This window comes from Gopherus evgoodei, chromosome 2 (assembly GCF_007399415.2).
Source record: "Gopherus evgoodei ecotype Sinaloan lineage chromosome 2, rGopEvg1_v1.p, whole genome shotgun sequence".
Classification (NCBI taxonomy): Eukaryota; Metazoa; Chordata; order Testudines; family Testudinidae; genus Gopherus; species Gopherus evgoodei.
In genome coordinates this window covers 235,755,217-235,773,113 of record NC_044323.1, presented here as the reverse complement: position 1 = coordinate 235,773,113, position 17,897 = coordinate 235,755,217, and the positions used below count along the sequence as shown (strand labels likewise).

At 40.3% G+C, this 17,897-nt stretch overlaps 1 protein-coding gene across 1 annotated transcript in view; it reads left to right on the top strand.

Annotated features, from left to right (window-relative positions):
- The window catches only part of CPA6 (carboxypeptidase A6), a 121,229-nt gene that overhangs the window by 89,053 nt on the left and 14,279 nt on the right, over positions 1–17,897 (top strand). The window contains exons 7-8 of the mRNA XM_030553241.1: positions 12,077–12,187; positions 12,443–12,533. Coding sequence (XP_030409101.1) covers positions 12,077–12,187; positions 12,443–12,533 — 202 coding nt within the window. The remainder of the gene's footprint in view (positions 1–12,076; positions 12,188–12,442; positions 12,534–17,897) is intronic.

Sequence of the window (17,897 nt, the reverse complement as noted above, 5' to 3'; positions counted from 1 at the left end):
GTAGCAACACTGTCTCTTACTCAGGAAAGCTGCCTCTGGTTTCCTAACCTATCAGCATTGTGGTAACTCCTGATCCATGCCCTGTAGTCTTCAAGAGTGTATTCACTGCAGTGCTAACTTGGGCTCTTTCAGTTCTTGCTCCCATTCACACACAATATGCTCTAAATCCAAGTTTAATGATACTTTTAACCTACACCAGGTTGCTCAGTGGGGCTGTAGGCTAGCGTTCTGTGCTTAATTAAAATGTGTACAGCTCAGAATTTACTTAGAGAAATGAATGTATGAATGTGTCTGTCACTCTTTCTCATGCATCATATTTGTTCACATACTGCATTTCCTCTATCCCCCTTCTTCAGTGCAATGTGTAATCCCAATTTTTAGAAAAGCACAACAGGAAAGGAATTCATTATAGTCACAGTTTCTGGCCAGAGTAAACAAAAACAAAAACATTATGAACTTGAGATATTTGGATTGGGATGTCATTTTCCCAATAAATGATTAGCCATTTTTACGAGAGGTCCAGAAACAGTCCAAGTTTCAAGATGCTCTCAGCTCTTTGCAATTCTCTTGTGTTAGCAAATCCTCTCTTTAAGTGTGTATGCAGCCCAGAAGCAGGCAGTCCGTCCCTTCCAAAGTTCAATCTGAGTTTCAGAAAACACAGACCATTAGGAGGCAAGTTTTCTGGACATCCATACACAGTGTCTCAATACTGACCCCAGGCAGGAAGGGCCAAGAGAGCTCTTCCAACTAATGCAAGGATAGTGGGGCTGTGCCCATCTCCCCTTAGAGGGCCAGTCACCCTATAATAATTTGCTTTTCAGAAAACTGAGAAGTTACTCTCCATTCTTGCAAGAGCTGAGGCAGCAAGTTCAGGCCATAGTGAGGGGAGGGCTCCATAGCAACCCATGTGTCCAAACAGAGAAAAGCATTGATTGGTATTGAAGGCATCTCAATCAGGCTTTTTCAGCTATGAAAAGTCAGCTTGTGGAATGGAGGGTCTCTAGGACCAGTTAAGGACTTATCTTCACTAGAAGATTACATTGAGCTAGAACACAACCTTGAAGAGTCCTGTTAACTAATGTGATGCTGACTATAACTTTGCAGTCACGGCACACAGGAACAAGTTGTGTTTAACATCATGCAGCTGGTTGTGGGTAAATCCCACTGGAACCAAGTTTTACTCATGACCCATTAACATAATATTAAATACAGCTTGTGGCTGCCTAGTGTGACAGCAAAGTTGTAGTCAATGTTGTGTTAGTTTAAGGTCATGTTCTAACTCTCTAAATTTCTAGTGAACACAAGTCCTTATTGAAAATAAAAAAGGTGAAAGTCATGAATAAAAAGTCTAACCAGTGTAGATATACCAGAGTCATAATTTATGCTCCCTTTTCTAAAGCAGAAAAAATGATGACTCCTCAGAGTATGAGGAAAAGGGGGAGAGGTGTCATGTTCTGATAATGCAGAGAATTACACCACTCTATCAAGCTGCTTGCTGTTCTGTAGATAGCAGAAAGACAGATTGTTGTCACCTGCCATTTTTTGCCTTCCCCTCTCCCTTGCATTTTATCTGGAAAGAAAACAAATATTAAACTTGTGTTCATGAAAGATGAAGTATTTATTTCTTATCATTTATTTTAGTATTAAAGTGCTGTCATAAAACGTTATTGTGAGGTACCCTTTCAGTACATTTCAGTGTGTATCTTTAAATTCTGGGTAAAGCAGCTGTCACAGTCAATGCATGTTAGGGCTCCACACATATCTGCATTGGGCAGATGTTGGAGGAATTCTGCCTAAAGGAGGTAGAATTTCTCCTGGAGTGTGACTGCTGCTACGCCTCTTCAGAGGTTGCAGCATAGTCCACCCTGCCCACCTGGTCATGGCCCTGCCTCCTCCCCAACTCTCTCTCTTTGGGGTGTCTTGTGCCCTATGGAGTACACTGACAGCATGTGGATTGCAGCTGAACCTGGCTGCATAAGATGGTGGATTTTTGCACTCTTCCTGCCTACCCTGCTTACACTAGGCAGCCAGACGCAATCTGGTCCTTAACAATACTAGAGAATAAGCAACACTGTCCTATGTATTTAAGATGCTAAATATTCAATATTTATTTATATTAACATGCACTAGAAACCACAGGCAGCTGCAGTTTGCTGTTGATCAGAGAATGCCTCTCTTTGTCTGAGTCGGTCTCCTTTGTGTAAAGCTGATCCCACACTACACAGTTTGCGATGTTTTCCTTTAAAAATTTGGTGCAGGCCCACACCTACCTTTTTTAAATAAATATTGTTCTTTTTTTCCATTTGGAAAAGCTGTTCTAAATGTAATGTGTGTGTGTGTGTGCACATGCACACATGTTTGTGGCCTTTGTTATACAGATGAGAGTAGATAATCATAAATGATCTCTCTTCTGGCTTTACTCTGAATATATTTTTCTATTTGAAAATTTGTACTTATAACAGAAAACCTCAGCCAAATCTAATACTCAAAAGTCTCCTGGATGTGTATCCCTGCCTGATCCTGCAAATACTTGCTACTAGCCACTAGTGCAAATGGATTTCCATGGAGCTAAGCTCTGTGCACGGTAGCATGGGTTTGCAGGATCATGTCCTAACTATGAGTGTAATTTTAATGGATAAACTCTTAAGCAAATGATAAAAACGCTGAGTGTAGTACTTCGCTGTCACCACAGTGAGGCATGTGATGATTGAGGCACTGTTTTATAAGGAGCTTTGAAAAGCATTTTTTTTTCTTCTTTTGGTCCATAGTGAGTCCAGTTCTGCTCAACAAGAAAAATGTGTAAAGTATTTTTTCCTTTGTTCTGCAGCAAAAAAGAGATAAAATTATCTGCAGCTTCTTAGTGTAGGGAGATATGTTATTTTTATTGTGTGCTTTAAACTTGTCAACTGCATCTTCATGACAACCCACAATGATCTTGTGAAGGTAAAAATTACTTTCATTCAGATTGCAGCTATTCATTTTTTACCACATGAATACATTTTGATGAAATAAAAGTATCACTGCAGCTGTGTTGTGCCTATAGGAGGAGTTTCCCAGTGATCATCACTATTTGTTATCAATCACTAGGACATTCAAACACCAATACACACAAGGGCTTTTAAACTAGTGCATATGGGATTGTCTACACTGGCAATTTACAGTGCTGCAACTTTCTCGCTCAAGGGTGTGAAAAAACACCCCCCTGAGTGCAGCAAGTTTCAGCACTGTAAAGCACCAGTGTAGACAGTGCACCAGCGCTGGTAGCTACGCCCCTTGTGGAGGTGGGTGTTTTAGAGTGCTGGGAGAGTTCTCTATGTGTTGCCAGTGTAGACTAGCCCTATGTTTCTCTTCAATGCATGTATTGACCTGCATGTAGGGAGGGAGGACCACAGATTACAGGAGCAAAGAGTTTAGAGGAGGGACTAGGAAGCCAGTCTGTGTGCACGATTGGAATGCTAGTTGCAAGCACAGCACCCTTGTAAATACCTTTCTTAATAAGGAGACAGATTAGTTTTAGAAATATAGGAGAACACCCATCATTGCTCAGCAGTGTCATCTGCACAGCAGAAGAATACACTCCTATATTCCATGAGAGCTAGGGTGATCATATGTCCCATTTTGGCTGCTTCTGCACACTAGACCTCAGACTACACCTGTCTCAGGCACCTAGGTTAGGGGTTCCTTCTCCTTTCTGGAGTTTTCCCATAGGCTCCCTGCTAAGCCTTCCCAGGAGAACATAATATTTTGTCATTTTTCCAGCTGCTGTTTCTGATCTAGTGCCAGTAGAAGATGCTTCTTGTACAACTCCAAAATGGCAGGGAAGGTTTGTTTGCAAACATTTTTCAGGCACAGTTGAAGCTCCAACTTTTGAAAGTTTGATCCTATGTTTTAAGATCTCTATCTGAGTCATGAAGTTGCACTTTATTACCTAATGTGGAATCATAGATCTAGCACCAGGCTTATGACTTGTAGGGCTCCAAGCAAAAGCAGATCCCTAAGATGTAAGAGGGGAGAGCAGATTAAGTTATGAGTTGTCTCCAGATATGAGGATAGGCTAACCCGTGACTTATCAAATCAGTGTAGAATTATGTGGGACCAAACAAGGAGCTGCTTTGCTTGGTGCCTAAGGCCAGACCTGATAATAATTTAAAATGTACAGAAAATAACAAACATCTTAAGTTACTTTCAATAATGATGCTATTACTGATGTTTGAACACAGAGAGAGAAGCTAAAAGCCGCTATCATTAGAAATAATGTTGTGGTATGATTGCTGAGGAAACAACAACAGAGTCAGTTTTCAGTGCTAAAATAGTAACTGGCTAAGTTGGTGTTAATAATTATTAATCCAAAATCAGAAATAGCAAATCTTGACCTTAACTTAAATGTAAAGACAACGAATTGTGGGACAGGATATGGTTATTAGGCCCAGCTAGCATGTCAACAATTTAAAAGTTTCTCTGAACCCTGCCTCCTTGCCTTGTCATTTTCCATCAATTCCCTTCCTTTGTAAAATGCATAGATTCATTCATTCAGTACTCTTTGATTTGCAGCCTTGGTGACTTCTAGCACTTCTGTGGCACAGTGTGTTTATATATAGAATAGATCCTCAGCTGGGGTAAACCAGCAATAGCTCTATTAATCATTAGGTAGGTGTGCTGGTTTATACCAGCTTAAGACGTGGCCCTCTCTTATCAGTCACTGTTTATTTTTTCTCTATCCGATTTTTGGCAACATTCCTATATCATCGTCTCTTTTTGGTATTAATACTATTCAGCATTTATGGGTCTAGTCTGGCTCTCAATGAATTCAGTGGCAAAACTTCCATTGATTTCCTTGCGGGATACAGGATTAAGCCATATAAAATATAATTATTTTATATTCTGAAAGCATTGTACAAACATTAATGGAGAAAAATGATTAGTGCTTGACATATAAGTTGTATTTGACATGGTGATGAGAATATATGTTTTAACACTTAGTATTTTTTCACTTTAATCATTATTTTGAGGATTTGATACACATTACAAAAGGCAGGTTGCATAGTATAATACTGATACAATATAGTAGAGTAATATAGCATAGGCCACGTCCAGACTAGATATTAAAATCGATTTTAGATACGCAACTTCAGCTACGGGAATAATGTAGCTGAAGTCGAATTTCTAAAATCGAGGTACTCACCCGTCTGGACGGCGCTGCATCGATGTCCGCGGGTCTCCGTGTCGATTCCGGAACTCCGTTCGGGTTGATGGAGTTCCGGAATCGATGTAAGCGCGCTCGGGGATCGATACATCGCGTCCAGACTAGACGCGATATATCGATCCCCGAGCAATCGATTTTAACCCGCCGATGCCGCGGGTTAGTCTGGATGAGGGCTTAGTATAATAGTAATAGGGATGGTGTCCCTAACCTCTGTTTGCCAGAAGCTGGGAATGGGTGACAGGGGATGGATCACTTTATGATTACCTGTTCTGTTCATTCCTGCTGGGACACCTGCCATCGGCCACTGTCAGAGGACAGGATAACGGGATAGATCTGACCAGTATGGCTGTTCTTATGATACACCTTAGTGATTGTTAGACAAAATGGCAAAGGCCTCGTGGATGTTATCAAGACATTTGACAGTAATACACAGGCCTGTCTTGTCTTGTTATAGATATAAAGCATTAAGTTTGTAAAAATAAAAACAGGATATGAGAGAAATATTTTCAAGATAAAGAAATTATTTTGATGTCACACCAGTTTTACACATGGGTAACTATTTATTTCAGAGAAGTTACTTTTGATTTACACTGGTCAGAAAGCTATACCAGGTCCATTATGTTTTAAATCAGATGATAGTTACAAACTTTTAAGATAAACCTTTAAAATGTTTTAAAGAGAAACACATCAATCATTCAAGTGAATTCTAAGACTCAACTTGAGATTCTAAAAGTACAACTTTGGGACTATATTGACTTCCAAAACCTCTCACAGTATCATTTCACAAGATAGCAAGCATCAAAACAAAACAGAGAAGCATTAAAAAGTCAAGGAGACTCAATATTGTACAATCAATACAGCTGGGCGCGGCAGCTCCAATCGTGGTTGTTTTTTTTAATTTATTTACCCCTGTATCTATCAACTGTTTGAAACTGGATGTTGCCTAAGGCGCAGAGGAAGATGTGGGATCATTTTTAAGTCGTTGCATTATTTCTCTTTTATAGTCACGGTATGACTTTTATTTACAAGAATAAAAACCCTGTAAAATGCTGGCTTGTCCCCAGCCCACAAAGGACCCACTGCCAGACCCAAAATCTTTTTACAGGCACTTTTCTTTTCCAGATATAAGCAAAAACTACAAAACAGTTCTTCAGAACATCCTGGGCTATAGCTCCCAGGAGATTTTTTTTTTTGTCTCTTTCATTCTCTCCCGCTTCAGGGGCCTCCTGCAGGATTCTTCCTTGTTCTTTTGACTGAGCTTTCTCCCTGGAGACCATTTTTTTTCCTACCAGGTTCCCATTATCTCCCCTGACAGCCTCTCCCGAGGAACTCCCTGACGCTCCTGCTCCGTTTCTCTTCTGGAATACCAGCCCCAAGACTGCCTCCCTGGAGCCTGTCTCCTTGTTTCATGAGCCTACTCTACTCTCCAGCCACAACCCAGCTTGACTACTCTCCTCTGCAGCCAGCCCTTTTGCCTTTCTCCCCTTTCCCCTGTGTCAAAGCAGAGTTGACTGGATAGTCTATAGCCACCACCAGCTATACTCCACTAAATAGCTAGCAATTCATGTTCTGTCCTGTGTCTTTCAGATAATGTAACAGCACCTTTCTAATACAATTGCATTTCCCCCATATTTTTACTAAATAACAATGTAACTTTTCCCTTCCTTTATCAAAGCCCTTATGAACACATAAAAGATGATCAGTTACAGCGCGCACATAACCCAGCTTTGTGGTTTATTAAAAAAAAAATTGTTTAAGCCATAATAGCCAGTCAGTACTCTGAACAAAATCACTTCATTTGTCCAATCAGGGCCATGAAGTATGTCCTTATCCTCAATTATAGAACAGAATTCAAAAATTCCTCTTCCTCTATTCTCATTGATCCAAATTTTTGGCTATTCCTCTTTTAAATTTTTCTTCACTAGACTTTTGAATTGCTGTTTACTCAAGGATATTTCTGTGTCTGTCCTTCCATTTCTTACAGCACTTTTAGCTGCCTTTCCACCATTTCATTCCCTGTTATCCCAATATGTGCTGAGATCCAGACTAATGCTACCTGTATTCCCATCTGTACTAACTCTATTTAGAGCTGTCAATTAATCGCAGTTAACTCACGCTATTAACTCAAAAAAATTAATCACAGTTAAAAAACAATCATAATTAATCGCATTTTAATCGCACTGTTAAACAATAGAATACCAATTGAAATTTATTAAATATTTTGGATGTTTTTCTACATTTTCAAATATATTGATTTCAATTACAACACAGAATACAAAGTGTACACTGCTCACTTTATATTATTATTTTTATTATAAATATTTGCATTGTAGAAATGATAAATAAACATTATTTTTCAATTCACCTCATACAAGTACTGTCGTGCAATCTCTTTATTGTGAAAATGCAATTCACAAATGTAGATTTTTTTTTGTTACATAACTGCACTCAAAAACAAAACAATGCAAAACTTTAGAGCTTACAGGTCTTCTCAGTCCTACTTCTCGTTCAACCAATCACTAAGAGAAACAAGTTTGTTTACATTTACGGGAGATCATTCTTATTTACATCACCAGAAAGTAGGAACAGGAGTTTACATGACCCTTTTGTAGCTAGCATTGCAAGGTATTTACATGCCAGATATGCTAAACATTTGTATGCCACTTCATGCTTCGGCCACCATTCCATAGGACATGAATCCATGCTGATGACTCTCATTTGAAAAATAATAGGTTAATTAAATTTGTGCCTGAACTCCTTGGGGGAGAATTGTATGTCTCCTGCTCTATTTTACCCGCATTCTGCTATATATTTAATGTTAAATCAGTCTCAGCTGATGACTCAGCACATGTTGTTCATTTTAAGAACACTTTCCCTGCAGATTTCACAAAACGCAAAGAAGGTACTAATGTGAGATTTCTAAAGATAGCTATAGCACTCGACTCAAGGTTTAAGATTCTGAAGTGACTTCCAGACAGTGGCAGCTCTAGGTTTTTTGGCATCCCAAGCACAGCAGTCAGGAGGCCTTCGGTGGCATGCCTGCAAGCGGTCCACTGGTCATGCAAATTCGGTGGCGTTTCTGCGGGTGATCTGCCAGTCCCACGCCTTTGGCATACTCACCACCGAACTGCCACCAAAGCTGCGGGACCAGTGGGCCTCCCGCAGGCATGCAGCCAAAGGCTGCCTGACTGCCGCCCTCACAGTGACCAGCAGGCCACGCACCACGGCTTGCCGCCACAGGCAAGCACTTGCTGCACTGGTGCCTGGAACTGCCCCTGCTTCCAAAATCTGAGCTGGATGAGGTATGGAGCTTGCTTTCAGAAGTCTTTAAGGAGCAACACTCCAATGCAGAAACTACAGAACCCAAAGCACCAAAAAAGAAAATCAATCTTCTGCTGGTGGCATCTGACTCAGATGATGAAAATGAACATGTGTCGGTCCACACTTCTTTTTGATTGTTATCAAGCAGAACCCATCATCGGCATGGACATATGTCCTCTGGAACGGTGGTTGAAGCATGAAGAGACATATGAATCTTTAGTGCATCTGGCACGTAAATATCTTGCAACGCCTGCTACAATAGTGCCATGTGAAAACCTGTTCTCACTTTTGGTAACTTGTGAACAAGAAGCGAGCAGCATTATCTCCCCCAAATGTAAACAAACTTGTTTGTCTGAGCGATTGGCTGAACAAGAAGTAGGACTGAGTGGACTTGTAGGCTCTAAAGTTTTACATTGTTTTATTTTTAATGCAGTTTTTTTTGTACATAATTCTACATCAGTAAGTTTAACTTTCATGATAAAGAGATTGCACTACAGTACTTGTATTAGGTGAATTGACAAATACTATTTCTTTTGGGTTTTTTTACAGTGCAAATATTTGTAATCAAAAATAAATATAAAGTGAGCACTGTACACTTTGTATTCTATGTTGTAATTTAAATCAATATATTTGAAAATGTATAAAACATCCAAAGATATTTAAATAAATGGTGTTCTAGTATTGTTTGAGTGTGATTAATCATGCGATTAATTGCGATTAATATTTTTAATCGCTTGACAGCCCTCACTCTATTATTAGAAATATAATTTTGTTGATTCAATTATTTGTGCATATGGAGACAGCCTTTTTTATTGCTGTAAGGCCTGATAACTGAGTCCAAAAAAATGAACTAGAAAAATTCATGGAGGATAGGTCCATCAATGGCTATTAGCGAGGATGGGCAGAGATGGTTTCCCGAGCCCCTGTTTGCCAGAAGCTGGGAATGGGCAATAGGGAATGGATCACTTGATGATTATCTGTTCTGTTCATTCCCTCTGAAGCATCTGGCATTGGCCACTAGACAGGATACTGGGCTAGATGGACCTTTGGTCTGACCCAGTATGGCTATTTTTATGTTCTTGTGACTGCCACTGCTGGATGTACATTCCAGATCAAGTTTCAGCCCCTAACTCCTTGGCTTCCCCCCTTTTTAATTCCTGTACCCAACCCAGTTGTGGCAGGGTGGAGCTAATTAAACAGGACTGGCTACCCCCGGCTTCCTGGTCCTGCAAAGGTGGCCAGCCACCCTTTTACAACCATTCATATAAAATTTAAAGCATATAAACCTTTTCAGTTTACTTTTTAATTTTTTCTCTGAGTTTTCGTGACAATTTTGTTATGTACTGTATTTATATTTTATAAATATTATTTGGATGCCCTGCTGAGGAAGAATTTGACATCTAAAAGCTCTTCAGTGTGATTTTTAAGACATATGTATCATATTATGTCAACCTGGTAATACAATATACGTCACAACACTGAAGGTAAAAAACAGTTCCTATAAAAGAGCACAATTACAGTATGTGACTTGACGCCTAAGAACACTATACAGAAAACAAAAACTAGAGACAGTTTCAAACTCAATATCTTTGACATGGAAATCCTCATTATAGGGACATGATCTCTACCATACTTGGTAGCATTTGGTAATGAGAAGAAAACATAAGACTGCAAAAAAGTCTATCCTTTCCCCAACTAAATCCTCTCTCCCTACAAAAAAGCCTGGAAGAGATGCTCAGTTGCTCTAACTCACATTTTGAGTTTATTTCATTGCAATATAGATCTTTTACAGCATCTATAATTTCCCTTATCCTACAAAGACTTAAGCATGTGCATATCTTTACATGTATGAGTAGCCCCATTTACTTCCATTTGCATAAATATGCAAATGCTTAAGTCTAAAGGATCAGGGTCTTGTTTTTCTAAGCCATCACAGCGGGAGTAACCATAGCCTTTCATTCTGACAAAATTATTGTTTGCTAGTCCAGCAGAGCAGTGTCACTAATACAAAGATTTGTGACCATGTTGATGGGTAGCCTTGAAGTGGCTTTTTAATATTAACAAAGTTAATATAGGCAAATGGTTCATAGAAACAATAACACGGTTGCTATAGAGGAAGAGTTGTGTCCAGTACCTCTGTCCCCAGACAAGTCCAATGATAGAACATAGAAATGAAGAGGCTGGATGGGACCTCCGGAGATCATCTAGTCCATGTCCCTCCCCATGCTGCAGCAGGTTTAAGCATACATAGACTATCCATGACAGATGCTTGACAAAGTTGTTCTGAAAAACCTCCAGTGACAGGGATTCCACAACCTTTTTTGGTAATCTGTCACAATGCATACTTATCCTTACAGTTAGAAAGTTTTTCCTAATATCTAACCTAAATATCCCTTGCTGTGAATTTATGGGAGCATTCTTGTAGCTACATCACACAAAATAACATCCTTTGACTTCAGTGGGGGCTTCACACTTGGAGCATCTGCAGGACCAAGCTGCATAGGTATTAAATTCCCTGATCTGATACTGTAGCCCTAGCATTTGTGAGTAACAATAATTTTAGCTCTCATCAGTTTTAAGTAAACCCCACCACAATTCCTGTGTGGACCTTGAGGACGTTCAGTAGAATGGAACTGCTGTGGGTACATTGCACAGGGTGGCCAGATACTGGGATCATGCCTATGTATCCTATGTTCAATGTGTTACATTTTCTTCCCTCAAAGTTAAGCACATGATTAAACATTTTACTGCATTGGAGCCTTAATGCTGGAGTTAATACCCAGTGATGGTGGTAGTTACACAAGGATTGCACACTTCTGCATACAATGGAGGAGAGTCTGTGGGGCTGGTGGAATTGCAGATACATAGACCAGCCAGAACTCACTTCAAGAGTGCAGCATGTGCATGGGCTACTGCAATCCTGCATCTGGCAGAGGGGAAGAATTACTTCCTCCACCTTCAATTACTGGTCCAACTTATGTTACACAGGCTTGGTGCAGGCTACAGGATTTGACCAATTGTAAGTGGACGAGTAATTTGGGTTGATGATTTTGAATTTAAGAGATCTTTGTCTCACATATGATGCGACCATTGTCATTTGCCTTTTCATATGTCATGACCTCACCAGTATTAGGTGCTATCATCAGCTGGTGAAAATCGTCATAGCTCCATTGACTTAGTGCGAGCTAAACTGATTCATGCCAGCTGAAGCTTTAGTCCACTGACTTTTAGCTCCTTTGCCCAGCCATCTCACCAATGCTCAGTGCACTTGTTTCTGTTTAGAGCAAGTAGTTTCCAGCATTCTCCTGGATGTTTGAAATTAACTAACAATAGGATGATCTCCTTTTGAAAGTCTTTTCTGAATATAGTTTCATTACCATGTTGCTATTAGTCTCATTTATGGACAGACAATACTTCATTCAAGCACAGTTGTTGGAATAACACTAATGCAGTAAGGTCAAGCCCTTGTTAAAGAAGTAAACCATGAAGTAGTACTAACTGCCCACAGTCAGTTTATTATAGAAACTACTTCTATTTTACTTCCTCCTTTAGGCTCTTCAGACATACCAGAGTGATCCTGCCATGAGAAGGATGCTAAATCAGCTATATTTCTACATCATGCCAGTATTTAATGTGGATGGATACCATTTTAGCTGGACCCATGTAAGTAGTTTGGGCAATGTTTCTGAAAACATATTAAGATCGAAAAGATGAAATGACTATAGACAGAAGTCTCATTTGAATGCTGTAATGATTTGATCCACCACTTTATTATATGTGGCCTAAGGATATAATTGACTTGTAAGAAAGTTAAAATATTGCACTGAGCATCTTCAACATAGATGATTTGTTACATGTACATAGTTGCTTTAGCAACATGTATTCAACAATTTTCATTATTTTAAAAATTATGACTAGGATCGATTTTGGAGGAAAACGAGGTCAAAGAACTCACAGTTTCATTGCCATGGTGTAGATGCTAATCGTAACTGGAAAGTGAAATGGTGTGGTAAGTCTGGAAATAACCTGAATGTGGATAACAATGTCATTCTGCATTTAACTGTCCAGAGCACTGAATAGATCAGAAAATTCTACAGCAGCAGTAGCCTCTCCATAGTTAAGATTGAAGCTAGTGTCCCATTGGCCAAACCATGGCTCACAAGCCACACGCGTTAAAGTACAGCTCATAGTGCACCACCTGCCCATTCTCCATTTCCAGACTGGCAGAGGGGGAGTTCAGGGTTTCTGCCCTTCAGCAGGGTGATGGGGCTAGCGGCTTCTGCCGAAGATGACTGGTGCCTGCTGAGCATGGGAGATACAATTTATAAATTTGCTCCCCCCAACAGCTTAAGTCACATACACCCCTTACCCTCAGTAGCCCCTCACTGCAGCTCCCAGGTGTTAACTCCGTTGGGAGAAGCAGCAGCAAAAGCAGCAGCTCTCCCTGAAGCTCCCAGCTGTTTGTCACTGTCTCTCCCCATGGTCGCAGCTCCCAGTTTGCCAGCCCCAGCAGCTGCCATGCAGTGAGGGGGTCCTGTGACACCATGCAACTGAGTGGGGCCAGCAAACCCTGGCAAAAATCTTCGGGGGCACATGACCCTTGGCATTCGCCCATGCATCGCCTCTGGCTTCTGCCTAGCAGGAGACGAGTCTTGGGGCTTCAGCCCTGCAGGGCATGCCTGCCAGTGCTTGGGCCTTCAGCAGTAGTGGGGCTGAAGCCCCAGCAGGCACACCCCAGCTTGAACTTCTGAAGATTGTCTTTTGTGTCTTGGAGAATCAGTAAGTTTGGCCACCCCTGCATTATACTGTAGACTTGATAGTGAATGTTCCTCCTAACTTCTCAGAAAAGAAACCACGTTTTCTGAAATATCAGGTGCCACAAGGTGGAGTTTATCTGGGAAATTTGGTAAAAGTGGAGAAAGAAGTTTTAATGTTAAGAGTATGCACTAACTGCTTTGCACTGCTCCAGTGATGCAAAGCAGCTGTAAACCCAGTTTAAGAAGCCAATTAAGATAGCTTTACAGCTTACTTTGTGTTGCTGGAATGAACTGATGCACAATGGTGAATATAACTCATGGTGTTAACTGATCTGTTTGTTGGTTTTTAATTCCTAACTTTTTTTAATTTATGTTTCTAAAATGTTTTGGCTTAGAGACTTCAGATGTTTTGCTGGCCTTGCTGAGGCAAAGTGCCTTTTAGTATTTCAAGGTGGCTGTTAGTGGAGGTTTATAAAAGAAACAAAGAGCTACTTTTAATTGTATAGAGATTAATTTTTAACTCTATTATATAAATATGTATAACAGAAACTGACCTAAATTTTGCTTAAATATAGATTAAGTTCAAAATAATGAATTATAGCAGATTATTAGAAATGGATCCCTTGAACTAGAAATGGCATTTTATAATCTAGATTGCAGAGTCTTTAATACATGTAAATGGATATATACCTATATATTCAAGTAGTGGTGCAGTAAGTAACACATTAGACTGGGACCTACAAAACCAGGGTTCTAGTCTTGTCTGTTGTGTGGCCTCGGGTAAGTCTTTTCATCTGAGTTTCCCCTCCCTCTGAATTGTCTATTTAGACTGTAAATTCTTAAGAACAGGAATTGTTTCTCATTATGTATTTATACACTGCTTAGCACAACATAAGAACTTAAGAATGGCCATACTGGGTCAGACCAAAGGTCCATCTAGCCCAGTATCCTGTCTTCCGACAGTGGCCAATACCAGGTGCCCCAGAGGTTTGATTACAGAACAGGTAATCATCAAGTGATCCATCCCCTGTCACCCATTCCCAGCTTCTAGCAAACAGAGGCTAGGGATAACATCCCTGCCCAATAGCCATTGATGACCTATCCTCCATGAACTTAGCTAGCTCTTTTTTGAAAAAATGCCCTAAATCTGGGGGTCTGATCCAGCTTGGAGCCTGCAGATGCTACTGTAATACAAATAATAAAAATAGTCTCATTACTTTCAGTGAGACTAGTTGCATGAGGAAATGCTGAGTCACTGCTAGGAGGAAAGGCTCCACAATCTGCCATCTAATGATTTGTTATTTTTATCTCTACATAAGTTAGCAAATTTTATGGAGAAAAGTAAATTAGGCAAGCAGTATTAATCATAGTGATGGCAAGTCAGGAAGGACAGAACAGAAACATTAGAAAATCCAGTAAAATACACTTACAGTTTTTGACACCATCTTCTGCATCTATTATGAGCCCTTAAATCTACTTGTTTAAATTTTATACTGTTGCTTCCATTCCTCTTCTCTCATATTGCCTATCTTGTTAATATTTCTGCTTTTACCATCTCACTCCCTCCAACCCAATTCCAATCTGTTACTTCTCACTTTTTTCCTAGGCTAGAGCCTAAACACATGGGCCCATGTCCTGAGCTGTGATAAAGAGGCACTCAACAGTGCTCAGGAGGGACGAGGCAAAGGCTATCTTTGTGCTTCCCTGATTTGGGACAAATCTGTGCTGTTCCCTGGAGCAATTTAGAGCAACTTTAAGGCTCCCCTAAAACTCGTTTGCACAGAAACATTCAGGAAAATTAATCCAAATTAACTAAATGTGTGAATTTCAAGTAGATTAGTTAAACAGCATTAAACCATGCTGTGGACGCTTTTATTCAAAATTAAAGTGGCCTTAATTTGGTTTAGCTTTCTCCATTTTGGAAGTGAATTAAAGTAAACTTAATTAATGACACTTTAATTCTGAGTAAGGGCATCCACACATGGGTTTAATGTGGTTTAATTGTCCTGACTGTCCTTGTGTAGACAAGCCCTATATTGCTATCTGTGGCCCTAAAGGGCTTTTCTGCCACTCTGGGATCACTAAGAGCTTGTCTACACTTGAAACACTTCACCAGCACATGGTAGCACTGCAGCTGTGCCACTGTAGCATTTCATTGGGGACAGGAAGGGTTCCCCATTGGCACAGGTAATACACTTCCCGAAGAGGCAGTAACTTGATCAGTGGAAGAATTCTTCCATCAATCTAGCACAGTCTACATGAAGACTTAGGTCAGCTTAACTATGTCCATCAGGAGTGTGGATTTTTCATATCCTTGAGTGATGTAACTGGGTTAATCTAATGGTCTAGTGTAGAACACTCCTAAGTTGGACTACTCACTCCACTGGCTACAGGGAGGGGGTTGGTATAAGAGCAGCTATAACAGGTCAATGCAACCTGAGAATCCCCCATGTAGGGGAGAGAGATTCCCAGAACTGACCCCCTGATTTAGGGCAACTTTAGGGTATAGATGCAAAGCCAAACTAACCCAAAGCTACAGCCCATGCTGTTGCACCATTCTTTGCTTAAATTTATGACCACCAGCCATAGATATTTTGAAAAACAAATGTATGTGCACAAAAGAAACTATTGCTTTCATGTTGTAGTGGGCAGTTCTCATGTCATGTCCTTGGAGGAATATTTTATTGTATCTTATCATATTATTAATACCCACACACATTTTTTCAGTCCCCAATTGATCTATCTCAGTTTCCCTTAACTCCCTTGCCCCTCACCCCTGCATTGAAATACAAATTCCTGTTCCTTGATTCTGGAAGATATTTGTCTTTTCTGAATGAGTGAAATCTTTCTTTTCTGTGCAGAATGGATTTGTTGCCCTATAACAATACTATCTGGACTGCTTTGTGAATTAGGACTGTTACATCCTTGGGGGCAACAGATTTAGGAAGAAATCACTGGAACACAGAACTGTAAACCTTGAGGCAGCCATTTATTGCCACACACAGAACTAACCAATGGCCAGCCAAAAGCTGGCTGGGCTATCCCCTAATAATCTAATTCAGTTGCCATAGCAACACAAGATTCTATTGCCACAACAACCAAATACACAACAATGACTATTATTTATTTAGTTCCTGCAATGTCCTTTGCCCTATACAGAACAAAACCAACATATCCTTGCCCTGATGGTTTATAGTTTAAGAAGTCAGAATTCATTCCCCATGTTCATTCAAAAAAAGAACAGGAGTACTTGTGGCACCTTAGAGACTAACTAATTTATTTGAGCATAAGCTTTCGAGGGCTACAGCCCACTTCATCGGACGCATAGAATGGAACATATAGTGAGGAGATAGATATACACATATAGAGAACATGAAAAGGAGGGAGTTGCCCAACCAACTCTAAGAGGCTAATTAATTAAGATGAACTGTTGTCAGCAGGAGAAAAAAAAATTTGTAGTGATAATCAAGATAGCCCATTTAAGACAGTTTGACAAGAAGCTGTGAGGACACAACATGGGGGAAATGGATTCAATGTGTGTAATGGCTCAGCCATTCCCAGTCTCTATTTAAGCCTAAATTGATTGTATCTAGTTTGCATACTGTTTTTTTAAGCTTTTCTGTTGCAAAATTGCCACCTTTAAATCTGTTACTGAATGGCCAGAGAGGTTGAAGTGTTCTCCTACTCGTTTTTGAATGTTATGATTCCTGATGTCAGATTTGTGTCCATTTATTCTTTTATTTGGCCAATGTACACGGCAGAGGGGCATTGCTGGCACATAATGGCATATATCACATTGGTAGATGTGCAGGTGAATGAGCCCCTGATGGTGTGGCTGATGTGATTAGGTCCTATGATGGTGTCACTTGAATAGATATGTGGACAGAGTTGGCAATGGGCTTTGTTGCAAGGATAGGTTCCTGGGTTAGTGTTTATGTTCTGTGGTGTGTGGTTACCGGTGAGTATTTGCTTCAGGTTGGGGGGCTGTCTGTAAGCGAAGACAAGTCTGTCTCCCAAGATCTGGGAGAGTAAGGGATCATCTTTCAGGATGGGTTGTAGATCTTTGATGATGCACTGGAGAGGTTTTAGTTGGGGGCTGAGGTTAAGGCTAGTGGCGTTCTGTTATTTTCTTTGTTGAGCCTGTGTTGTAGTACATGACTTCTGGTTATTCTTCAGGCTCTGTCCGTCTGTTTTTTCACTTCAGCAGGTGGGCATTGTAGTTTTAAGAATGCTTGATAGAGATCTTGTAGGTGTTTGTCTCTGTCTGAGGGATTGGAGCAAATGTGGTTGTATCTTAGAGCTTGGCTGTAGACAATGGATCGTGTGGTGTGTCCTGGATGGAAGCTGGAGGCATGAAGGTAAGGGGTCAGTAGTTTTCCAGTATAAGGTGGTGTTTATGTCACCATTGCTTATTAGCACAGTAGTGTCAAGGAAAGGACCGCTTGTGTGGATTGATCTAGGCTGAGGTTGATGGTGAGATGGAAATTGTTGAAATCATGGTAGAATTCCTCAAGGGCTTCTTTTCCATGTGTCCAGATGAGGAAAATGTCATCAAGTAGTGCAATGTAGTGTTCATTCAGTCCTGCTCCTCACTCCACCAAATACATAGACTGCTC